This window comes from Megascapheus bottae, chromosome 25 (genome assembly GCF_031878675.1).
Source record: "Megascapheus bottae isolate mThoBot1 chromosome 25, mThoBot2.hap1, whole genome shotgun sequence".
Classification (NCBI taxonomy): domain Eukaryota; kingdom Metazoa; phylum Chordata; class Mammalia; order Rodentia; family Geomyidae; genus Megascapheus; species Megascapheus bottae.
The window spans coordinates 8,339,139-8,365,595 of record NC_143533.1 but is presented as its reverse complement, the minus strand read 5'-3'; the positions used below and the strand labels follow the sequence as shown (position 1 = coordinate 8,365,595).

Here is a 26,457-nt window from a genome sequence, read left to right as displayed (position 1 = left end):
TGGACCCCGTTATTGTCAAGCAGAAAGGGGAATCTAAAACAAAGCAGAGAGCCACGAAGAGAAAGCCCAAAATTCTTTTTAAAAAATCTGGCAAAACTCCAAGGCCCCAAATTACATGCTTGAAGGGGGCAGATCCGAAGACACCAGGTTCAGCTGAAAAAAAAAAACAGTTTCTGAATCCTCAGCTTCAAGTTTGAGTTTAGCCAACTTAACTAACCCCTAAGACAACATTTTCTTTTTAAAGGCACAACTTTCTGGAGGAACATGACAGTATCCCATAGCTCCTCTGTATTTCATATTACAACATCTACAATACAATCCAAAATTATAAGAGGAAAAGGAAGACCCAGCGTGAGATGACCCACATGCTGGAATGAATAGACAAAAATTTTCAAGTAGAATATTATAGCCATGATGATGTCTCACAGCTAGCTTGTCAAAAATACCAAAGAAAACCAGGGTTTTGGCTTCTCGATGCAGAGATAATTTCCTTGCCCACCATGAAGGCTACCTAAGCCGAGCTGACAATAAGAAAGCCAATGAGAAATCTGGCCCAGAGCTGGTGGCTCACACCTGTAATCCTAGCTACTCAGGAGGCCGAGATGTCAGGATCACAGTTCGAAACCAGCCTGGACAGGAAAGTCCAAGACACTCTTATCTCCAATGAACCATCAGAAGAAAAGCTGGATGTGGAAGCTGCGGTTGAAGTGGCAGAGCACCAGCCTTGAGTGCAAGAGCTCTGAGACAGCATCTTGAACCTGAGTTCAAGTCCCAGGACTGACACCAAAGCCAAAAATGTCTCACCTTGGGGATGAGACCAACTCCCCACCTCCCACCAGTTGAGGATATCCCAAGGATATTAACTCCAGGCCTGTGCCACAGGAGCTTTGTAGTGACCCATACCAAGGCCCGCCCCAGAGCCAGCACCCTCCACCCCATCTCAAGACACGGGTACTGACCGGTGCCGCGTGCACTTGAACCAATTGAGGATATCTGTGCATCTTGTATAGTAGATCTGGTCGAAGGGGTGTGCATAGGATTCCTGGACTGTCACGGCGTAGCTGAGGACCAGAGAGGAGATGGAAATGACCGTCAGCATTGGACAGGACAAGCTGCTCAGCGAGACATACCTCCCTCCTCACGTTGGCCCAGTACACAGCCCTGCGACCAGGCTCTGCCCTCTTCCACAGTGCCCACCTTCTGCCCCAGATTCCCAAGCACAAAGATCTCCCTGACCCCAGGCTGGACCTAGGACACCATCTTGCTGATTTCCTGAAATTCTAGTTCAATTATCAGAGAGGAAGTAAAGGAGGATTTCTGTTTCTGCTGTGTAGTTCTGAAGGTACAGCAGCAAGATTAAAAATGTTTCATGTCAGTCTAGCACAGCAGTACAAGCCTATAGTCCTTGATACTCAGAGACAGAGGCAGGAAAATTTTTTTTGCCAGTCATGGGGCTTGGACTCAGGGCCTAAGCACTGTCCTTGGGCTTTCTCAAAGGTAGAGCTCTACCACTTGAGCCACAGCACCACTTCCAGCTTTTTTCTATGTATGTGGTACTGAGGAATTGAATCCAGGTCTTCATGCATGCTAGGCAAGCACTTTACCACTAGGCCAAACTCCCGGAACAGGAAAATTTCTTGAACTCAGTAGTCAGGGTTAATCTGGGAAACCTAGGCAGGCATTCTACCACTAAGCCATGCCTCTAGCCCAGTTTTTTCCTACTTATTTCTGGATAGGGTCTGACTTTCTGCCTAGGAGTATACATTCTTTTTTTTTTTTTTTTTTTTTTTTTTTTTTTTTTTTTGCCAGTTCTAGGGCTGGATGGAACTCAGAGCCCAGGCACTGTCCTTGAGCTTTTTTGCTCAAGGCTAGCACTCTACCACTTGAGTCACATCACCACTTCTGGCATTTTCTGTTTCTGTGCTACTGAGGAATTGAAGGGCTTCATGCATGCTAGGCAAGCACTCTACCTCTAGGCCACATTTCCAGCCCAAAGTACATCAATTTCAAGCTTTTCCTAATTGCTCAGATAACAGATACGTGTCACTATATCCAGCTTCCCTCCATTGAGATGACATCTTGAAGGCTCTTTTGCCCAGGCTGTCTTAGAACCATGAATCTCCCAGTATCAGCTACTAAATGTGCTACTGCGCTCAAGATATAGATTCAGGAGGGTGTCTTGTAGATTTTTCTGCCTGTCCTGGCCTCTAACTGAAATCCTCCTGTTCTCAGTCTCCAAAATAAGCTGAGATTACAGGTATGAGCCGCCAGCACCCAGCTTTGTTTAGGGCTTAATGGTGTTCAAATGAAATTAAGCAGTCCCATTTTACAGACAAAGAACAAGAACCTGAGGTTGAGAGAGGCAGCTTTCTGGGATCACACAGCTGGTATCTAAAACTGTTCATATTTATTCAGTGTCCTATTGAATTCCTTTTAATGTGCAGCTCAACTCATAAAGTCATGGGATATGGGGCTGGGAGTGAGGCCTAGTGGTAGAGTGCTTGACTAGCATGCACGAAAACTAGGGTTCAATTCCTCGGTACCACATACACAGAAAAAGCCAGAAGCAACACTGTGGCTCAAGTGGCAGAATACTCGCCTTGAGTAAAAAATATCTAAGGATAGTGCCCAGGCCTTGAATCCAAGTCCCATGACTGGGGGTGGGGGAGGAAGAAGGGGAGAGAGAGTGTCATGGCATTGTTATTTTCACTTTATACATGAGGAAATGGAGAATCAGATAGAATCAATGACTTCTCTAAGCTGACTCTATCCAGAACCTTCTGATCTGTTCTGCTTCTGAGTATAGTTGGGATACATGGAGGATATTCCCCCATCTCCCAGTAGAAAGAGTAACTATTTTAAAAATCAAACAAAACTAAACAACAACAACAACAAAAAAGGCTGGGTGCCAGTGGCTCACAATCCTAGCTACTCAGAAGAGGCTGAGATCTGAGGATCAAGGTTCAAAGCCAGCCTTATCTCTGAGACTCTTATCTCTGATAAACTACTCAGAAAAAGCCAAAGTGATGCTGTGGTACAAGTAGTAGAACACTACTAGCCTTAACAACAAAGAGCCTCAGAGATAGTATCTAAACCCTAACTTCAAGCCTCAGGATCAGTCAAAAATAAACAACCATAATAAAATAATAACCTTTTAGGGGGTTGGAGGCGTGGCTCAGGTGGTAGAGTGCCAGCCAATGAACCAAAAACATCAGTTACTAAATTTGCGTCCAAGTTCCAAAAAAAATTAAAAAAAAAATATATATATAAAATAAAAACCAGAAAGGATAATTATTATCCTGCCTATTGGCTGGAAACCTGAAGCAGCAGGAAGCAGCCTTGGGAAAGCAGAGCTCAGCTGTGGCAGCATAAGTATCCCCCTGTGTCCTGGCAGGGTAGACAATGGCAGAGGACTGGGCAAGCGGAAGCATGGAGGACAGTCCCACTGCCGCCCTCATCCCCCATACACACTCCACAGCACCTCAGCTGCGGTCTCAGGAATTAATTTTCTTACTGGCTCTGTTTCCCCCAGAAGGCTGTCTGGTTGACCTGGGCCAGATGGCCTGGCCAAGCCATAAAAGCCCATCTGCTTTGCCTGGAAAAATGGTTGGTCCAATGGCAAGCCAGCTGCGCATGCGTGGGGGCCAACACAGGTTCTCTGAAGTCTAGACGTTCAAAGGACCTTAATCCAGTAGGAGGTCAGGCACCATCAGTGGTGCTCAGGGACCCAGGTCTTAGAGAATCCTGTGTGAGATGGATGGAGGGCTCTGGGGGAACCCCCATTAATAAACACACCGGAGATGAACCCCAGAGGCACAGATAGGACCTCCAAACCTATTCATCAGAGTGCCTGGGCCCCAGAATACAAAAGCACAGGCCAACTTTGAAACCTCTCAACTTACTAACATAACTTATGATGTGTCCCCTCCCCCCCTCTCTTTCTCTTCTCTGTGTCAATATTGGGGTTGGCCTGGGCACTGTCCCTTAACTTTTGTGCTTAAGGCTACCATTTCAGCCACAGCTCCATTTCCACCTTTTTGCTTTTTTGGAGATAAAAAGAGTCTCGAGGACTTCCCTGCCTTGGCTGGCTTTGAACAGCAATCCTCAGATCTCATTCTCCTGAATAGTCAGGATTACAGGTGTGAGCCACTGGCATCTGGCTTAAAATATGTATTTAACTCCCAGAAGCCTCCATGTCCCCACATGCAGATCTATGATAAATACTAGTGACTCATATGGCTATCACAAGGATTAGAACACCTCTCCAAGTGGTGGGAAGACCAAAAATGCCCATCAAGTGCTTACCCAGCATACAGTAGGTATCTGATAGATGCTTGCCATTGTGACTCCATGTAAGGAAGGAAGGAAAGAGGGGGGGAAAGGAAGGAGGGAGGGAAGAGCAAGCAAGATCAGTGTGCAGAATGGACTCCACATCTTAGCTAAGCATTGTGGGGTAGCAATCTCCATTTCTGGTAAGGGCAATGGGTACCTAGAAAAAGCAGCAGCCCATCAACAGGGTATGGCGGGGTTCTAAGGGTGGATGGCCCTATTTCCACAGGGTTTCCTGGGTTGAGTGAGTCTGCCAACAAGACATTGTAGCAACTCCAAGTCTATGACCTGGAGCCTGTGCCCCGATTTCATTCATGGCTGGCTGGGTTAACACTGCTCCATTTGCTAACGTGCTAACAAGGGGCCAATGAACCTTGTAGAGCCAGGTTTTACCACCCGGGGAAGGGTGCTGTGCTGGGTTTTATGGTGTCAAGGAATAATTAACAAAGAGCCCACCACAGTGGTGCCAGTCCAGCTGGGAAATCTGCCCTACGGGGTCTCTGAAACTGGGAGTGAATGGCAAAAGCTAGATCCCTCCATGCATAGAGGAATTCCTTTAGAAGAGCCAAGCAGGGCCAAGAGTGTGCCTTAGTGGTAATGCTTAAATTAGCATGCACAAAGTCCTGGGTTCGATTCCTTGGTACCACATACCCAGAAAAAAGCTGGTAAGTGGTGCTGTGGCTTAAGTGGTAACGCACTAGCCTTTGAAAACTCAAGATCAGTGCCCAGGCCCTGAGTTCAAGTCCCAGGAGCCTGAGGACCCCAAATCTTAGTTTTATCTCTTTATTCTTGGTCTTCTAGCTAAACTACAACCACTGCTGAGGGTCCCAGCCCCCAGAATGATTTTGATAGCCCTCAATATTTTATATTCTATAGTTAGTCAGGTTGGACAAATTTGGATTTGAAGTTGGGTTAAATTGGAAGCCAGTGGTTCATGCCTTTAATCCTAGCTACTCAGGAGGCTGAGATCTGGGCATCAAGGTTAAGGATCAAAATTGAAAGCCAGCCAGGAAAGCAAAGAGTCCATGAAACTCTTATCTCCAATTAACCAAAAAGCCAGAATAGAGCTGGGAGTCAAGTGGTAGAGTTACTAGCCTAAAATACAAAACCTCAGGGACAGCACTGAAGCCCTGAGTGTAAGCCCAGAGTCCAGCATCAAAAAACTGAATTAAGCCTGGTGAGGTGGCTCACAAATGTAATCCTAGCTACTCAGGAGGCTGAGATCTGAGGATCAAGATTCAAAGCCAGCCAGGGCAAAAAAGGACCTGAGACTCTTATCTCCAATTAATTTCTAGAAAATAGGAAGTAGGGTTTGGCTCAAGGGTAGGGTGGAAGTCTTGAGCTGAAGAGCTCAGGGACAGTGCCCAGGCCCCACTAAAAAAAAAAAATTAAAGTCACTAGAGACCACAGCAGTACAGGAGTCCAGGCCACCTCCCCCAGAGCCAGTCCTGACTGCCTGAGGTATTTTCTCTGCCACAGGGTCGGCCACTCACCCTCTTGGGTGTGATATATGACTACAGGGCTGTTTCATTCTCCTCCCTCCTCTCTTATCCCTCTTACCCTCCCCCCCATCACGGCTTCCCTTAATTTTATTCATTTGATTTATTAGCATCTAAGTAGCAGAGTCGTCTTGACCATCATGGCCAATCAATTCCAGGGTTTGACGGGGTTTTTTTCCCTGTTTTATTCTGATTGGGTCTCTGGTCACTGTCTTTCTGCGCACCAAAAAAATCAATACTTTCACCTTGTGCTTCAAAGTCAGACCAGCCGCAAGGACCCAGCCATTCTTCCTCCCATCGGACATAGTGCCACAGCTAGAATGCAGGAAATTTTCTGCTCCTGTGGCCTCAACTACCCCTTCCTCAGTCACTGCCCAGTCCTTAAGCAGAGCAGAAGCCACAGGACTTTTCCTTGCATCAGGCCTCAGCCTAGCCGCCGGCCATGTTAATGTTAATCCAAGAAGTGAGAGACAGGCGTCCCAGCCTCAGAGAGCATCGCTGGGACCCAAGTCCTCAGCCTCTACCCTCCGCTCCTCCTTTGACTAAGAGCAAGGATGAAGCTTCTCTGAGCCTCTACTTCTTTATCTGTAAAATGGGCAGGAAGCAGCCAGGCATCGGTGGCTCATATCTGTAATCTTAGTTCCTTAGGAAGCTGAGATCTGAGAATCATGGTTGGACTCCAAGCAGAAGAAAGTCTGTGCTACCCTTACCTCCAATTAACCAACAAAAAGGTAGAAACAACTGTGGCTCCAGTGGTAGAACACCAGCCTTGAGTGAAAATGCTAAGGGGGCAGCTCAGGCCCTTAGTTACCAGCACAATCACAGGCACAGGCAAAGACAGCACAGTGTCAAGGTCAAGTTCAGTGAGTAAGTACCATGCTAGATCACAGCCGAACGCTCTCAGCCTGGCCCTGTCCTTTAGCATCTGAGCTGTCCCCCAGCCAGACTACAGGCTGTCTATCCACACTCTGCTTCTGTCCCCAAAGTGCCAAACCCCAACAAGCTCCCTAGGGATTCTTAGCTTGAGCCCCACAGCTTACCTCTCCCAGTGGCTGCACACATTGGGGTCCTCTGGGTTCAGGGTTAGGACGGCTTGGAGGAAAGAGACGACCAGCAGGCTGGCTAAAGGGTGCGCCATCAGGGCCTGTAAGGAAGGAGAAAGAATGCAGTGTGTTACTCAGACCCACACTGGTGTCCAGCAGCTATGGAGTGCTAAGGCCAGTCCCGAGGTAAGTTGAGGCAGGCTCACTAAGCACATAAAGTTTCCCCATCCCTGAGGTGTAATACACATTTGGGCTTTTACATCTTCTGGCTTACCAGTCTAACTGCTCAGGAGAAAGCTTGGGTAGAGGGCTGGGAATGTGGCTTAGTGGTAGAGTGCTTGCCTAACATGCATGAAGCCCTGGGTTCAATTCCTCAGTATCACATACACGGATAAAGCTGAAAATAGCACTGTGGCTCAAGTGGTAGAATGCTAGCCTTAAGCAAAAGAAACTCAAGGACAGTGCCCAGTCTCTGAGTTCAAGCCCCAGGACTGGCAAATAAAAAAATAAAATTAAAAAAATAAAAAAGGATTCCAGGCCAGGAGTTTCCAAGACATTTTGACTTTGAAATCTACCATAAATTATTCAGCTTCTCCCTACAAAAAAAAAAAATGTCCACATGCACAAATCTGGCTGTAGTTTCAAATAGCCTGAGCCTATTTTTCTTTTTCTTTTCCTTCCTTCCTTTCTTTTCTTTCTTTTTTTTTTTTTTTTGTGAGCCTTTGGGCCCAAAAGTTTAGCACTCTACCATTTGAGCCACAGCTCACCTTCTAGATTTTTGCTAACTGGAAATCAGAGTCTCTGAGACTTTCCTGTCTAGGCTGGCTCTAATCTTGATCTTCAGATCCTTCTGAGTGGCAAGGATTACAGGCGAGAGCCACCAGCACCAGCTCTGAGCTTACCCTTGATCCAGAAACCCTGTGTTTGGCTATCTAACACGCAGAACCCTCCCCTGTTCAGCTTTGACAAGCCTGACCATCTACTTCCTCTCCTGCTCCCTCTTGCCACAGAGGAGTAGAAGGAATGTGGGTGGCTTCCAGGCAGCGCTGGTAGACTGGCCCCTGCCTCTGCTGCCTCCTGTGAGATATTAACCACCTACACTCCGAATGAGGAGACCATGTACCATCCCCACAATGGCATGAGAGGTTGAGACAGGCTGGAAGGGGCTCCTCCTCCGGACTGGTGCAATGCCTTGAATGCTGGCACGTGGCAGAAGTTCAGCGTGCACATACTCATGTCAACCCTATTCCCTAAATGGGGGGTCGCTGACATAGCTCTCCTTGGAGAAGACAGAGGCTCATTCTGGTGGCACTAACTAAGGGCTCTAGGATTCTGTGGCCCCAGCTCAGATAACAAATTCTAAGCTAGGAGCCAGTTGCTCACACCTGTCATCCTAGCTACTCAGGAGGTGGAGATCTGAGGATCACAGTTCAAAGCCAGCCTGAGTACAAAAAGTCTGTGAGACTCTTAGCTCCAATTAACCACTAGAAAACCAGAAATGACACTGTAGCTCAAAGTGTTAGAGGTCCAGCCTTGAGGAAAAGAGCTCAAGGGCAGGAGAGAGAGAGAGAGAGAGAGGGAGGGAGGGAGGGAGAGAGAGAGAGAGAGAGAGAGAGAGAGAGAGAGACAGACAGACAGACAGACAGACAGACAGACAGACACAGAGACAGACAGAGAGAGACAGAGAGACAGAGACAGACAGACACAGAGAGAGACAGAGACAGAGACAGAGAGAGACAGAGACAGAGAGAGACAGAGACAGAGACAGAGAGAGGGATTTGAAAAAGAAAGTATGGGCTCATCTCCTGTAATTCTAGTTACTCAGAAGACTGAGACCTGGCCAGAAAAAAAGCAGAAAGACTCCCTTTCAAATAACCAACCAAATGCTGAAATGGAGACATGGTTCAAATGGCAGAGCAACATCACCTGTGAGTAAGAAGTCCTGTGAGGGGCCGGGAGTTTGGCCTAGTGGAAGAGTGCTTGCCTAGCATGCACGAAGACCTGGGTTCAATTCCTCAGTACCACATACATAGAAAAAAGCCAGAAGTGATGCTGAGGCTCACGTGGTAGAGCTCTAGGCTTGAGAAAAATCCAAGGACAGTGCTCAGGCCCTGAGCTTAAGCCCAGGATTGGCAAAAAAAAAAAGTCCTGTGAGAAGCCAGGGAATGGTAGTTCATGCCTGTAATTCTAGCTATTCAGGAGGCTGAGATCTAAGGTTCATAGTTTGAAGCCATCTCAGGTAGGAAAGTCAGTGACACACTTATCTGCAATTACCCACCAAAAAGCCAGAAGTAGAGCTGTGACTCAAGTGGTAGAGTGCCAGCTTTGAGTGAAAAGGCTAAGGGACAGCACCTAGATCCTGAGTTCAAACCCCAGTAGTAGTAGTTTGCACACATGCGCGCGCACACACACACACAAATCCAAGCATCCCCTTCTGCTAGGCTGCTGACCTTAGGTATGGGAGATGGACAAGGGAACCAAGATCCCTAAGCCATTTACAGAATGAATGAATGCACAGCATAACTTGCCTCAATAGCACTGATTTTCCCTATGTACCTAGATACTATTATGATTTATTTAAAAGCTATACAAAAGTCAGAATGGCTTTTCCCCTTAGCAATGAACTAAACAGCACAATTTCTCTAAGGAAGGGGCAGGGAGAATGTGGTTCAGGGATGTTATAGATAATATTCAGACATGGGAAAGAAATCCCATATACAAGCACGGATACACACATGCACATACACACATGCCTAGAGCCTAGCTACGTGGCACCAGTTTAATGGAAAGGTTAAATTGCTCTCCTCCCCACCCCAGTAATTTCCTTGTTAAACTCTTTCTTAAGCTTTTCTGAGACAAATTGTCCCAAATTTTGTAATAACCATAGGGGGCCAAACTAATGATTAATGAGGTTTTACTTGCTATTAGAGATCTGGAAATTAGCTAGCTAAAATGCAGACTTTGCCCTATTTCAAATGCATTCTACAGTCCATGGAGAAAGAAGATTTGACAGGCTGGTGGCTCACATCTCTAAGCCTGGCTACTCAGGAGGCTGAGACCTGAGGATCAAGGTTCAAAGCCAACCCTGGCAAGAAAGTCTATGAGACTTCTTTTTCCAATGAAGTACCCCCAAATCTAAAAGTGTGGCTGTGGCTCAAGTGGTAGAATGCTAATTTTAGGGAGGAAAAAAAGCTCAAGGACAAACACCAGGCCCTGAGTTCAAGCCCCAGGCATATCCAACATACATAGCCCAGGAAGAATAGGTCACTCTTGGAATCCCAGCCCTGCCTGGATCTACTCCGCCTCAGACCTCAGTTACCCTTTACCACTCAAGTCCCTAGAGCAATCACGCTGCTCCATTCTTCTCTGGGAGAATCCACAAAATTAGAAGGAGCATGCCCACTACAGGGCATGGAGTTTAGGGAGAGTCAGCAAGGTACCCACATTTCCAAGGAGAGGTTCAAGTTCAGGTTGCTCAAGCATCATACATACAACAAGCCACAGGGCACAGCACCGGGGTTCACACCTATAATCCAGGCGATTCATGATCTGAGATCATGATTCCAAGCCAGACCAGTTAGCAAAGTCCATGAGTCTCTGATCTCCAATTAACCACCCAAAAAGTCGGTACTGGGGTTTGAACTCAGGTTCTGGGAGGCTCTCCCTTAATTTGTTTTTTTTTTTTTTTTCTCTCAAGGCTGATACTCTCTCACTTAAACCATACCTCCACCTCCAGCTTTTCTGTCCAAATTGGCTTTGAACCTCAAACCTCAGTTTTCAGACCTCTAAATTGCTAGGATTCACAGGCATGTACCCAGAAACCCCACTTTTGTACCAACCAAGCTGGGCTCCATTCCTGCACCATTCCCTGCCCATTTGTCCTAAGGTCTGAGCATCCAAATATCTACTTTATCTTTCTGAAATGTCGACCCCAAGGTGGGGGTTGAGTCCCAGACTGCCCTTTCAGAAACTGATCTTGGAAAAGGTAGAAAAAAAAATGATTTCAGCTTGTCTGAGATACTTCACTGGGGAAGACAGAAGAGCCATCAGAAAGGAGGTGTCAACCACCTTAGGATGACAATGGCTCTCTACCCCCATTCACTTCAATGGGACTTCCCAGATGGATTCCAAAGATGGATTCCAAAGACATAGGCTTATGAGATGATAGAGGAAAAAAAATCAATCCTGCCACATGATTATTAGGCTGACTTTATCTGGACTGACAGAGGTTAACATCTCAGGTGCCCTCTGATTCAGAGCATTAATAATGAATGGAGGCTGGTGGCTCATGCCTATGATCCTGACATGATCTGAGGACTACAGTTTGAAGCTAGCCCAGACAGGAAAGACTGTGAGACTCTGATCTCCCAATGAACTATAAAAATAGTGAGGGCAGAACTCTGACTCAAGAGGTAGAGCACTAGCCTTGAGCACAAAAAGCTCAGGGATAGGGCCTGGGACAGGCCCAAAAAAATAACAATTCACTGAGAACATGCCCTCAAATCATTTGATAGGAAGAGAATATATAAATAAGCCCATTATTTCTTCTTTCTCTTGTCCCTGCATATTAAGGAACGGAAAAAGGAAGCAGAGAGTAATTGGAGGCAGGGTTGAATGGGAGAGGAGGAGGCCAGACACACACAAACACACACACACACACACACACACACACACACACACACACCACCCCCCCCCCCCCATGCCTGGCCTCAGGGCATAGTCCAAACACATGCTGTGGTCTGAACTAATCAGAGGCACACTCCTGAGGCACCTCTTGTAGGCCTTGCCATGCTGTGAGGATGCAGAAAAATACCACACTTTGGCTGTCATCCAGACAGGAAACTAAAAATAGCCAGTAGAGCTGAGTGCAGTAATGAAAGCTGTAATCCTAGGTACTTTGGAGGCAGTGATTGGAGGAATCATAGTTCAAGGCTAGCATGGGAATAAAAGTTCCATAAGAGGGGCCAGAGGGGCCAGGAGTTTGGCCTAGTGGTTAATGTGCTTGCCTAGCATGCATGAAGACCCGGGTTCGATTCCTTGGTACCACATACATAGAAAAAAGTCAGAAATGGTGCTGAGGCTCAAGTGGTAGAGCTCTAACCTTGAGAAAGTCCAAGGACAGTGCTCAGGCCCTGAGCTCAAGCCCATGACTGGCAAAAAAAAAAAAGTTCATAAGAGCAGGGCACCAGTACCTCATGCCTGTAATCCTAGCTACTTTCAAGACTAAGATCTGAAGATTGTAATTCAAAGCCAACCCGGACAGGAAAGTCTATGAGATACATATCTCCAATTAACCACCAAGAAATGGAAAAAGGAAAGAAAGAAATGGATTTGTAGTTCAAGTAGTAGAGCATTAGCCTGAAGAGAAAAAAAAAAAAAGGACCAAGCTCAAGCTCCAACACCATCAGCATCCCTTCCCTCTCCTCCCTCAAAAAACAAGATTCCTCTTCCTAGCCTGGAGCTACTACACTGGCTGGGGTTCATCCTGCAGCTAAGCAGACTGTGAAAAGAGTGGCATCTTTAAGAGACCCCTCCTGCCCTGCCTTCTACCTAGGGCTCCAGCAGCAAGCTGTCCCCCTGGGAGAAGCACCTGTGACCAGCCACCAGCTGCTCACCTTAGCCAATAGGCATAAGGTACTAAGGCAGAGGGCAGACTGACAAATAGATGGTCTCTGCCTGGGACCTGTCATGTCTTCCAGATGATGCTGGCACCTTGGAGTCTACAGCCTCATTTGTGTCCAGCACTGGCTCTCTGTGAACCCTTTCTCCACACACTTGCTCTGGTGACAGGTGTGGTGGTAGTGGTGGTGGTGGTGAGAAGTTCCTGTCCTACAAGAATGGGGACCTTCTTGTAGTGGTCACTCACAATGCATGCTGGGAAAGAGGCTGAGTGGAAAGCATGCTATGGGCGATTGGTGATGCCTGTCACAGCTCTGGGTCAGAGAAGGCTGCACAGGTCTGTATACATGTGGTCCCTAGTGACGTCATTATTCTGGAAATTGTTTTGGTAGAATTAACACCTGATGTAGCCTGACTTCCCTCTGATATTGAGACCTGTAAGTCATTTTGGTCTCCAGGCCTCAAGGACAGACACACTATCTCTGCATTCATGATAGTATGGCTTATTCTCTGACTATGTATTTGTCAATTAGTTGTCATCTCTTTTTTGCTCAAGGCTAGCACTCTACCACTTGCACCACATTTCCACTTCTGGCTTTTTTTGCTGGTTCACTGAAGATAAGTCTCTCAGATTGGAGATGGGAACTTGGCCTAGTGGTAGAGTGCTTGCCTAGCATGCACAAAGACCTAGGTTCGATTCCTCAGTACCACATACATAGAAAAAAGCCAGAAGTGATGCTGAGGCCCAAATGGTAGAGCTATAGCCTTGAGAAAGCCCAAGGACAGTGCTCAGGCCCTGAGTTCAAAGCCTAGGACTGGCAAAAAAAAAAGTCTCCCAGATTTTCTTGCCCCGAGCTGGTTTGCAATGTGATCCTCAGATCTCAGCCTCCTGAATAGGATTACAGGCATGAACCCCAGCACCTGGCTCTCCAGTGGAACTCTAATCTCCAATTAAACATCAATAAAGCTTGAAGTACAGCTCAAGTGGTACAGCATTAGTCTTAAGCAAAACTAGTAAACTTCAGTGACAGTGCCCAGGCACTGAGTTCAAGCTCTAGGATGGATGGACGGTCTCCCCTCTCTCTCCCCCCCCCCCTCACTCTCTCTCTCCCTCTCTCCCTCTCTCTCAGGTAGTAGCAGAACCAAACCCCAAACCCAGGCTGACCATGAAATACCTCATCCCTCCCAGCATGTAGATGGAGATATATTTAGAGAGAATGAGCGAGCAAGAGGAGTGTGTGTGTGTGTGTATGTGTGTGTGTGTGTGTGTGTGTGAAAGAGAGAGAGAGAGAGAGAGAGAGAGAGAGAGAGAGAGAAAGATTTCTATCTTCTATTTATAGAGCACATACACACATTAATTTTTTTCTGAATAAAACTGAAAAGCCAAGTTTCCACACCATGTGGTGAATGCCAAGGTTATCATTCACTCTAGCCGGCTTGTGCTCAGCTGGCCCCACCCCTGTCGGTTCTCTGCCAGAATCTGGTTAATACAAGATGAGAAGAGGAGCTGGGATGGCCCCATAATGATGAAACGCATCCATGAAGCCCCTGCCCTCCGGCAGGCCCATAGAAACTGGGTTTATGTCCAATGCTTTTGAATCTCCCTCTACTTAAAGGGAGAAAAAAATGTTAAAAGATAAATCCACAGCCAGGCGCCAGTGGCTCACTCCTGGAATTTGATCTACTCAGGAGACTGAGATCTGAGGATCACAGTTCCAAGTTAACCAGGGTAGGAAAGTCTCAGAGATTATTGCTAATTAACTACCAAAAAGCTGGAAAGGGAGGCATGGCTCAAATGGCAGAGTTCCCAGCCTTGAACAAAAAAGCTAAAGTTGGGGAGGGAAGTAGGGAGGAATAAAAGGGAGAAAACAAGAGAGGGGGTAACAGTGTTAAAGAAATGTAGGAGCTGGGAGTGTGGTTTAGTGGTAAAGTGCTTGCTTGGCATGCATAAAGCTCTGGGTTCAATTCCTCAGTACCACATAAACAGAAAGGGCTGGAAGTGGCACTATGGCTCAAGTGGTAGGGTGCTAGCCTTGAGCAAAAGCTGCCCAGGGACAGTGCCCAGGCCCTGAGTTAAGCTCCAGGACTGACAAGTAATAATAATAATAATAATAATAATATTTACCTGACTTATGTAACTGTAACCCCTCTTTACACCATCTTTATAATAATAATACAAATATTTCACTTAAAAAATTCTTTGTTATAGTGTTTAAATGTGGTAAAAGGATAATACTGTCTTCGTGTGTGACTTATTTTGTGATTTAAAAAATGGAAATCATTTTTCCTTCAGAAGAAAACAACATAAAATTTACATGTATTTCATAAAAAAAGAGAAAAAAAGCTAAAGGACATCACCCAGGGTCCTGCATTTAGGTCCTAGTACCAAGACTAAATAAATATTCAAATAAATAATAAATCAGTGGCTTTAAATCTACCTTCAGGAGTGAGGCAAAGTCCAAGTACCTGGCCCCATGAACTAAACTGAGAGGATCACAGAATGAGCTAAATAAATGTGTTCCTCTGAAGCCAGCCTCTTCCACCCTGATTCTGGCTACAAATCTTGAGACCAGCACCTATGGAGTTCTGCAAGTGACATTAATCAGGAATCCACAGGCTACCTGTCCCCTTCACCTCACTGAAGACAAGTGGCCCTGACATCCGCCAGGCTACTGAGGACTGACAGCCCCCTGGGGTCCGGAGAAGTCACCAAATAAAGTGGTTTTGTGCAGCCAGGCACACAGCATGAGCCGCTCAGCCTCCAGCTCTACAGAAGATGGAGGCCAAAAGTTATCAGTGTTGTTAGGCCATTCCATTTCCCACACAGCAATTATCTTCATCTTTCTATTTCTTTGCAAATCAGGAGCAAGCTGAAGCCTGGCCAAACCCGCAGGCCTGTCTGGGTCCATCCAGTGCCCCCACCCACTGTGCCATAGCAACCAGCTCCCCTCCGTCCACCACCACCCAGGCCCTCACTTCACAGCATTAATCCTGGTTCCATTCACAAACTCCCAATAACTGCTCTGTACCCTCAGGACTCCACAGCTCATGAGAATTGCCCTCAATCCTGCCTGTCCAAAAAGAAATGTACTCTTTACCTGACTTATGAAACTGTAACCTCTCTGGACATCACTTTAAAATAAAAAAAATTTTAAGGGCCAGGAGTATGGGCTGGTAGTAGAGTACTTGCTTAGCATTAAGTCCTAGGTTCGATTCCTCAGTACTGAATACACAGAAAAACCCCGAAGTGGAGCCATGGCTCAAGTGGCAGAGGGCTAGCCTTGAGCAAAAGAAGCTCAGAGAGAGTGCCCAGGCCCTGAGTTCAAGCCCCAGGCCGACAAAAGACAAGAACATTAAATACTAATATAAAAAAGAGAAAGAGAGGGGAGGGGCAAGAAAAAGAATGGGGTGGGGAGGGGAACAAATAAAACTATTGATCTGTCTAAGCCATCTATGGAGGCTGTGAGCTTGTAAATGAGAGTGGATAAGGCCCCTCACCCAGGCTGGGGTACATGGAAGGTAGTCAAAGAAACACTCATTCCCAGGGCTGCGAGTTTGGCCTAGTGGTAGAGTGCTTGCTTAGCAGGCACAAAGACCCGGGTTCAATTCCACGGTACCACATAGCTAGAAAAAGCCAGAAGTGGTGCTGTGTCTCAAGTGGTAGAGCCATACCCTTGAGAAAGCCCAAGGACAGTGCTCAGACCCTGAGTTCAAGTCCTAGGACTAGCAAAAAAAAAAAAATACTCATTCCCGGCTGATCCATATCTCCCACCTCTGCCACCCTTCCAACTCTGCTAGCCTGATTGTAGAATTGCTAAGGAGCCAGGGGTTAGAAAGCTGGCCCTGCTGGACAGTCCAGACTGAGTAGTGCCCACATGGTACAAGGTGGGTCTCAGCTTCCTTCTACCCACTGTGCTACCCCACCACCGTGGGTGTGTGGAGCCGGGTGAGGCTGATTCAAAACGCTAATCTCCCCCACCCCATCACCACCACTCTAAGCCTCACATGGAATGGGAAATCTGAGGCCTTTTTCAGGGATCCATGCTGAACAAACCACATGCCCCATCTCCATTCTACTGCCTCTGAATTTGCTCCAGACCAGGGCTGCATGGACTACAGAGGAGTGCTACAACACCAGCTATAAGCTTTCAGCTACATGCTGTCAAGGCTCAAACTTATTTCCTCATCCCTCTGGGATTCTGGCTCAGTCTCCCCCCCCCCCCCGCCTTATTTCCCCCCCTTTTCCCCCTAAGTCACTATCTTTGCTGTGTGAGCCAGGAAAGGTGGCTTGCCCTCTCTGAACTTCATTTTGCTAGTGCCTGGGACTAGAGTCAGACCATTTCGTCTCTCTTGGACATTGTGGGTTCTACAATTTCACCTATTGTGTGTCTTCTGGTCCTGTCCTGTCCTTCCCATTCTTGTACTCTTCAGCTTGTGCATTTCTCTGAGTGTCGTGGCTCATGCCTGTAATTCTAGCTACTCAGGAGGCTGAGACCTGAGGACTGCAGCTCAACACCAGCCCAGCAGGAAGGTCTGTGCCCCTCTGATCTCCAATGAACCACCAAAAAAAGTCAAAGTGCTAGAGCACCAGCCTTGGGCAAAAGCAGCTCAGGCAGGAACACCCAGGCCCTGAGGTTGGATTTTCATTGTGGTCTGGGGAAATTCAGTTCTTGCTCTGAGCTTCCTTTTCATCTTTTAGGAAATGGGGTGGGGGGAAAAAAAGCTTTATACAGGGACTAATCACCACCCCTCCACCTCTTGTCAGTGGAGATCCAAGCTACAGAAGTGAAAACAACAGGAAAGCCAGGAAAGGCTCAGCTTGGCCCACCTCTCTGCCCATCGCTCAGCAGCCCAGAGGCCCCTGACTCTTGTGGGGTGCTCCTCCACAGCTCTGGGTACACAGGACACCCTGCCTGCCCACAATACTACCTCCTCTCCAGTTAGGACTTTAAGAGCCACAAACAATCCCAGCAAATCTAAGGCTTCCCTTAGGAAGCTTCCAGACCCAGGCTGGGTCCTCTGAAGCCACACACCAACTGTCTCAGAGCTCAAGGGGTCCCAGTCTTGTGTAGAGGGGGTGGGGATGTAGACTGGGGACCCCAGAGAGGTAGGGCTGGGGAGACCATGCAACAGAACATAGTTTAGCCAGCAACCCACCAGTGCCTGGGGCTGGGAATGGGCTACAGAAGGCAACCTCACCTCCGAGCAAAGAGATTCTGCCCTAAAGCAGCCAAAATGCCTACCTGCTGATGGTCTTGCTAAAGGAATTGCAGCCTGTCTACATGATAGATTGTTATGACATGAGCTAAGCATGACAGTGCATGGCCAGTGCTCGGGATGCAGAGACAGACTGCTTGAACCCAGGAGTTCAAGACCAACCTGGATAATATATTTTTGAGACCCTCCTTCACCTCCCTCTCCTCTCTTCTTTCTTTTTTCCACTCTTCCAGATAGACTGACGATAGATTAGCTACATACATACATGATAGTCACACAAATAAGTGATACACACAGATTGATATATACATACATAAATATGTACATGATAGATACCCAGAAATAAAAATGTATATACACAAATAGTTTATAGAAAAATGTGGAATCTCAGTTGCAAGAATATGAAGTGTTCGTCTCCTTATAGGAGGAAACTATAACAGAAGGCTTTCTAGGGGGAAAAAAGTTACATTAGATTTCTTACAATCAATGTTTATCAGCATTTCAGTCAGCAATGAGACATACAAAATGATATCCATATACACTAAGTGCCAACAGGCACCGGCGGCTCATGCTTGCAACCCTAGCTACTCAGGAAGCTGAGATCTAAAGATCACAGTTCAAAGCTAAGCCAGGCACAAAAGTCTGTGAGACTCTCTTACCTCCAATAAACTACTTAGAAATGCCGGAAGTAGTGCTGTGGCTCAAGTTGGTAGCATGCTAGCCTTGAGCACAAAGAGACTCAGGGATAACACCTAGGCCCTGAATTCAAGCCCCAGAACTGACAAAAAAAAATAATAAAGCTAAGTGCCAATGTCTTATGACTATAATCCTTTCTACTCAGGAGGCTGAGGTCTGAGAATTAAAGTTTGAGGCCTGGCTGGACAAACAAGTCCACTAGACTCCATTTCCAAAGCAACCAGCAAAAAAAAGTCAGATGGGAGGTGTGATTCAAGTGGTAAGAGTACTCAAGCAACATAAGCAGTGAGAAGCTAGACAGGAGATGAGGCTCAGGTGGTAAAGTGCTAGAGGAAGCAAGAAGATAAGGAAGAACACACCCTAGAGTTTAAACCCAATACTAGAAGAAAAAAAAAAACGGCAAAACAACAACAAACTACCTATATACATGTATGTTCTCTGGCATAGAAAGATGGCTCTGATGTCAACATCAGAGCCACAGGTCTCAAAACAGCAAGAAAATGATCACATATATATATATATATATATATATATATATATATATATATATATATATATATATATCAAGTGTTGGCTACAGGTGTGAGCTCACGGAGAATGGATGACAGTGGACTACCTTTCCCCTGAAGGATAGAGGTTTAGATAGGACCCTAGCCCTGAACCTGCCACTCCTCAGGGCACAGGTCATGCTGGAACCTGGCAGGCAGTCTTATCGCCCCAGCTGGGGGCACTTGGCCCTGAAATTAGACAGCATATGTCCATGCTGTGAGGCTCTCTGCCCCGTGATGAACAATACTGTCATTTCCAAAAGCTCAGAATAATCTTCCCACACAGAAAAACGAGCGGCTAACACTGGATGCTGTCAGCTCTGTTCCCTCTAATAAATGAATCAGGTGTTCAGGTTTTAAAAACCATTGCTTATGATCGTGTGTGTGTGTGTGTGTGTGTGTGTGTGTGACATTGATGAATTCTGGAGCCTGGCCAGACTGGTGCCGCTGGTCACTTTACCTCTCTCCAGCCTCACTCTGGGCCCCCCTGTTAGGGAGCCAGGCCAACGTTACACTCAACCAGCTCTGTGTCTTAACCAACTGTGACCTTAAGCAGGTGGCTCACAGGATCACAAGCAGCTAAAGAAATAAGGCTGTGAGTTGGGCACAGCAGCACGTGTCTATAATCCTAGTCACACCAAAGAAGATAAGCAGGAGGATCAAGGTTCAAGGGCAGTCTCCATAGAAAGTTAGTAAGACCCTACCTACATAAAACAAGTCAAGCATGGTGCTTCATGCCTGCAAAATTCCAGCTAAGGAGGTTCAAAGGATCATATCCCAAGCCCAGGCCTACGGAAAAAAAAAATAGAGAAAATCAATGAAAAGTAAAGCAAAAAAGAAGTTGGGATGTGGCTCAAATGATGAGTGCCTGTAAGTGCAAGGCCCTGAGTTCAAACTCTAGTATGATCAAAAAGGGAAGGAGGAAAATAAGGAAAAAGCGGGGGGAAGAATTCAGGAACAACACCCAGGCCCAGGGGTAGGGTGGTAGCCTTGAGCTGAAGAGCTCAGGGATAGCGCTCAGGCCGAGTTCAAGCCCCATGACATGCGCGCCCCCCCCCCCCACCGCAACAACAACAACAAAAAAATCCAGAGGATGAAGGTCCAGGGCCTGAGAAGCTAACATTACAGGGTGTGAGCCACCTTGCCCGGCTCCCTCTCACAGGTAGATGCTGATGCTCAAACCTTGAGTCTCCAAGCCACCTGTGACAGGAAAGTCCATGAGAATCTCATCTCCAATTAACCACAAAAATACATTAGAAGTGGAGCTGTGGCTCAAGTAGTTGAGTGCCAGGATTGAGTGGAAAAAAAAACTACACAGGGGGCTGAGATCTGAGGATCAAGGTTCAAAATCAGCCCAAGCACAAAAGGACTCATCTCCAATTAACCTCTAGAAAGTGGGGCTTGGCTCAAGGGTAGGGTGGTGGCCTTGAGCTGAAGAGCTCAGGGACAGAGCCCAGGCCTAGTTCAAGCTCCATGACCCACAAAAATGAAAGAAAGAAAGAAAGAAAGAAAGAAAGAAAGAAAGAAAGAAAGAAAGAAAGAAAGAAAGAAAAGAAAAAAGAAAATCCAGAGGATACACAGTGGGTGAGAGCCACTAGTGAGTCCAGGGCCTGAGCAAGGCTGCCAGCGGGAGAGAAAGGGACTGCACATGGATTTCAATAAGATCGCTGTTTGCCCGGGCCAGGCCCTGCTGACACACTGTGAAAGCTAGTGATGATGCTGAGTCTGGATCCCAGGCCAATTTGGCCAAGTGTCTGTTCTAGGCTATGTCTGCAGCTTGCTCTCCAGCTGCAAGCATTTGTGATCAAACAATTGCATTGAACCTGGGTTTCCAGGAGGAACAAAGCAGCTGGCTGACCTTCCAGAACTTACTGCCTTACATTTAGAGGGACTCCCCTGCCCCAAAACAGTGCCATGGAACCATTCAATCTCGTCCCTTGGGTTTAATTCACATGATAACACACAAGGCCCAGAGTCATTGTGTTTCCTGGCCAGATTATTTGTTGTTTATTTCAGTATTTTCCAGGAAATTGTTCATTAAGGATAAAAGCACCTGCTTACAGTAAAAGAGCATTACACAAAGCCCCTGTCATGGGGCCCAGGGAGAACATTAATTAATGAAGAGAAACCGAACAAACACGCTATAAATTAAATGTCTAAAAAGAAATGTTTGGCATTTAGTGGGTTATGAGAAAAGCCTGAAATGACACATCATGTATATACACATATATGTATATAGAGAATATACTATGTATAATATATATTAGTCTACAGTGAGGTTGAGAGAGAAAGAGGGAGAGAGAGAATGTCCAAAAGGTAGCAGAGGTAACAATCTATTTCTGAAGCAACGAAAGCTTGTGCTTCCATTAGGAGAATTATAAATCAATTCTGTTTTGTCTGGGGGCATTATACATACGGTGTGCTAAATTAAAAAGCAAAATGTATTGGGAGAGTTCCTTTTGACTGTTGTATGGCACTGAGCCGATGGAGATATTTCAGCCAACAGGAGGCAGGACCTGTCAGGGAGGCAGTGCCATCTTCCTACATTGGCCCCAGCAAGGCACCTGCCATTCTGAGAGCCTGGCATTCAGAGAACATGGCAATTCCCACGCCCAGTTAACCACAACGTTCAATTAACCAAAAGGCAGTCAGAGTGGCTGGTCACGCCAACAAGGACCAACCAAGTCTTAACCCAGTGCATCTGCACTCCAAGTCAGTAAGCCATTCTTTCCTTCCTCAAGGCTGGATTTCTATGCTCATCATTCATTCAGCTTCTTTTCCCCTCAAACCCACTCTTGGGGCCTCTAGGCACAATGATTCTAGAATCCTAATGAATCCAAAGGGATTTGATCTCATGGAAAGACCCCTTAAGTGTAACTTCCAACCCCACAGGAAATTCAGAGATATGAATCACCCTTTCCTCAACAGCTTCTAGTTTCTTGTCAGTTACTTCTTCTTCGTCATCTTGTTTAGATCTGAGACTGCAACTTAAACTCAGAACCTGACATTTTCATTCACTGGCTGGTGCTCTACCCACTAAGCCATGCCTCTAACTCCTCTTGCCAGTTTCTTGCCAGACTCCAGCTTCTCCCCAAGCAGGCCTGGCCCAGGAGACACTCACCTTATAACACTGCATCACCAGTAGATAGAAAATGGGAACTAAAAGGACCCAAATAAAACCTCAAGACTTCCTACTTGCTTGTTCATTACTGTGCTCCCAGCTGGGTCTCTGCCCTTGGGGACTCAGAGGTCCCTGCATACGCGCGTGTGTACGCGCATGCGCAGGTATGTGCACTGGGATAGCTGTGCAATCTATTCTGTGCTTCACCCCAAACTTCGTCAAGTTCACAAGATCTGAGCAGCAGAAGAAAGGCACAGTGCAGCCATGGGGGGGGGGGGCGGGGAGCAAGATCCCTCCTAGCCCATCTTAACCTTCAACTCAGCTCACAGAGGTCCCAGGCCTGCTTGCACCAGGTCCACAGGCAAGTGACAGAATCCCTAGGCCACTTCTACCTGGCTCTCAAGAAGCTTCGGCTCAGCAGTGGCTGTGAAAACATCTCTGCATCAAATAGGACAGAGCTAGGTAGTTCGGATGCCTGCCAGCCTCTGGATCATTCCACAAAGTGCAGATGAGGATAAAATCGCCCAAGGGAAGGCAAAGGAGACATTTATTTCAAGCCAATTTCACCCACCACGGAGCAATCACTAAAGCCAAATGGTAGAGCTGCGTGCGTATGTGGCATAGTGTGTAAATGCGGGAAAAGGAGTGAGAGGCTGTGGCTGCTGGCAGGACACAGCCATGTAGAGAAGCCCCTCAAGAGGACAGTGTGTGCTCAGGAGGCTTTTTATGGCCTCCAAAGATGGCCTGAGCTGACTACCCAGGCCAGCGCTGAGAGAAGCAGTTCAGAGCCAGAGACACCAAGAGCCGAGTGCAGTAGCTCATGTCTGTAATCCCAGCTACTCAGAAGGCTGAGATCTGAGAATCACAGTTCAAAGCCAGCCTGGACAGAAAAATCTACAAAACTCCATCTCCAATGAACTAGCCAAAAAAAAGAGCACAAGTAGAGCTGTGGCTCAAAGTAGTAGAGCACAAGAATGGAGTATACAATCTAAGAGACAATACCCCAAGCTCTGAGTTTAAGGCCCAGTTTCTCCCTGTTCTCCCCCTAAAAAAGCACACAAAGTAGATGCCTCCCTTCTCCACTGAGTTTGCCACTCCATGTGTCTTTTAGCTCTCCCTTATAGGGGATTGGGGCTTCTTGGCATGGACCTGTCTTTAGGGCTGCTAAGCACTTGGGATAAAAGCCTGCGTTCCCCTGAATTGGCCCCATGGCAGAAAGCAACACTGGAAGGAGTTACAACCCACTAAGCAGAGGACAGAGGTGAGAGCGGAGGACAGAGTAGGCTTCAGAATGCCCAGGTGCCCACATAAGCCCCTCTGTTCTACTTGTTGTGTGTGTGTGCATGCGTGCCAGTACTAGGGCTTGAACTCAGGACCTGGCCACTGTCCATGAGCTTTTGTGCTCAAGGCTACCACTCTACCACTAGAGCCACAGCTCCACTTTCTAGCATGCTGCTGGCTCATTAAGAGATGAGTCTCATGGGCTGGCTTCAAAGCACCATCTCAGCCTGCTGAGTGGCTAGGATTATAGGAACAAGCCACCAGCACCCCAGCCACTTCTAATGAAAACTGAACTTTACTTCATTGTAACATTCACCCTACCAAGTACTCATTAAAAATATGCCAATGGAGTGGGGAGGTGGGGGGGGGGAGAGAACTAATCTCATAGGCCTTAAAATCCCAAAGGAAGAAGAAGAAGGAGGAGGAGGAGGAGGAGGAGGAGGAGGAGGAGGAGGAGGAGGAGGAGGAGGAGGAGAAAGAGGAGAAGGAGGAGAAGGAGGAGAAGGAGGAGAAGGAGGAGAAGGAGGAGAAGCAGCAGCAGCAACAGAAGCAGAAAAAGCAATATTGAGTTCTGTATCAATTCAAAGCCACTTGCAAAGCGGCCATAAATCTTCCCCGTGACATGACACAATGAGGAGGTGGCATGTGGTGGATATTGATAATTAGCTACTGCCAGGTATCCAACTGGAGACGCTGTCTACACAGTCTGTGTGTGGGTGGGTGGGCCAACACAGATACAAACTAGGCCTGGGGGTGCCTGTCACAGAATTTGTGGCTGTGGAGAGGGGACAGTAAAGCTCCATTTGATCATTCCGTCTGAACAATTCCCCTGCAGAGGAAGCTGCGGTTCTGATGGTTGCAAAGATGCTTTCTGTAGTCCCGGATGGTCTGAATGGGAAGCCAGCTCTGCTAATGACTAGCTAAATGACTTAGCACGCACATTGGCATCTCCCAAAGGCTCTGTTTCCTCACCTGAGCGTGGAAATGACAATTATATCTGTGATAGAAATTGGAGGAGACAATTATACACTGTAACTGATCTTCCAGGAACTCACTGAATGGAGCTGGCTATTCATTTAATGTATGTATGTATTTATATATTTATTTTTGTCAGTCCTAGGGCTTGAACTCAAGGCCCAGCCCTGTCCCTGAGCTTCTTTTGTTCAAGGCTAGCACTTTACCATGTGAGCCACAGTGGTACTTCCAGCTTTTTCTGTGTATGTGGTACTGAGGATTGAACCCAGGGCTTCATGAATGCTAGGCAAGCACTCTACCACTAAGCCACATTCCCAGGCCAAGTTAGAACTTTTGATTCAAGTCTTCCTACTCCTGGTATAAACTACAACAGATTGTCCTTCTTCTCCAGTAAGAGCTGGCCTGCTATTCAGTCTAATTTCCCAGGCTCTGTCACATGGTCCTCAGGGCTCAGCTACTGCACTGTCCCACAGCGACCACCCTGCCAATTCCAGGCTGGGATGTAGGATCAGTGCTGAGCCTCCTTCTCCATTTCTGTGTAGACCCAGAATCTGCCACTGGGGGGCGCATTCTGGGTAGCTGGGCAAGCTGGATCCTCAGGCCCATGTCTTGGTCCCGTGTTATTCCACAGTTGGGCATCTTTCCATGGAGTGACCTATCCTCCTAAACACTCACCCATTTCTTTCCGAAGCAGGTATTACATGGGCACCCTTCCTGGTTGGGGCTGGTTAGTAGCTCTCATGTCCTCTCCAACCCCAACTCTCTTCTGCTGTCATTGAGACTCAACCCTCAGATATTTCCTATGATCTCAGTCAAACTTGAACACCCCCAGTCCACATCCACCTGGCTTCTTCCACTTGACCATGATCTGAAATTCTGACATAGTCTCCTCTCCAACTAGCCCCTTCCCTGCAGCTCAGCCCAAGGTCTTCAGCAGGCTCCTTCCAGAAACAAATGCTTTCCCATTCCCCTGATTATTCTGCTGATTAGCTGGAGATACGAGTCTTAAAGACAATTCCTACTGAGGCTGGCTTTGAACTGTGATCCTCAGATCGCAGCCTCCTGAGTAGCTGGGATTGCAAGTATTAGTCACCAGTTCCAGATGCACCATCCTATTCCCTTGCCCCCCCCCACCCTATCCCACCACCCAGTTGTGGGGCTTGAACTCTGGGCATGGGTGCTGTCCCTGAGCTCTTCAGCTCAAGGATTACCACCCTACCACTGGAGCCCCAGTGCCACTTCTGGTTTTCTAGTGGTTAGTTGGAGATAAGAGTCTCACATTCTTTAGTGCCCAGGCAGACTTTGAAGAGCAATCCTCAGATCTTAGCCTCCTGAGTAGCTAGGATTACAGGTGTGAATCACTGTGCCCAGCTTCGTTATCCTATGCCTGTGTGTGTGTGTGTGTGTGTGTGTGTGTGTGTGTGTGTGTGTGTGTGTGTGTGTGTGTGTGTGTGTGTGTGTGTCTGCAGCTACATGTTATACAAAGATGCTGGCAGGAAGTCCCTAAGTAGATGGGCACAATGGAGAGGAAAGAAATGAGGACATGAGTGAAGAAAAAAATCTTCAACAAAATTAACTAAAAATCAAATCATTTATAAACTATCATCATTCATGTGGAAATCACCGGGTCTCAGTTTACCTATACTATCTTCTGGACAGTACCACTTCCCAGGTTCCTTGGCAGTGGCCCCAGAATGTCCATAATTTCCAACTCAGGAGGGTCTGCCTCAAAGTGCCTGGGGCATCATGTTGCTCTGGGCTCAAATTCCCAACATCAGCCAACCCCATACCCACTCCAGGGACTGAGCAGCACCAGGAATATCTCTAGTCACTGTATCCGGCTCCTTCTTTTCTCTCCCCACAACCACCATCCAGCAGCCTGGATGGTCTCTCTCCACAAGTGGCCCATCTGGTTGGAGGGATGGGATTGAGGGAGCCATCCCTGATCCGAATAAAGGCTGCTCAAGATGGGAACTACCTGCTCCACCTCTTCCCTCCTCCAAGACACAGAATCATGATTGGTTACTGAACCAGGGAGTGGGAGGACCTTAGGCTCCTCCCCCTTCAGGGCCTCAGGGTATAGTGCTGTGTGAGATGCTAAAGGGAAAAGGGAGTGGAGAAGGAAAGAG

General features: G+C 47.1%; 1 protein-coding gene across 7 annotated transcripts in view; it reads right to left on the bottom strand.

Annotated features, from left to right (window-relative positions):
• The window catches only part of Megf11 (multiple EGF like domains 11), a 239,223-nt gene that overhangs the window by 155,634 nt on the left and 57,132 nt on the right, over nt 1–26,457 (bottom strand). For all 7 annotated transcript variants that reach the window (XM_090358153.1, XM_090358156.1, XM_090358154.1 and 4 more), the window contains exons 2-3: nt 6,869–6,972; nt 960–1,061 (exon numbers count right to left, since the gene is read on the bottom strand). In XM_090358153.1, coding sequence (XP_090214279.1) covers nt 960–1,061; nt 6,869–6,966 — 200 coding nt within the window. In that variant the 5' untranslated portion in view covers nt 6,967–6,972. The remainder of the gene's footprint in view (nt 1–959; nt 1,062–6,868; nt 6,973–26,457) is intronic.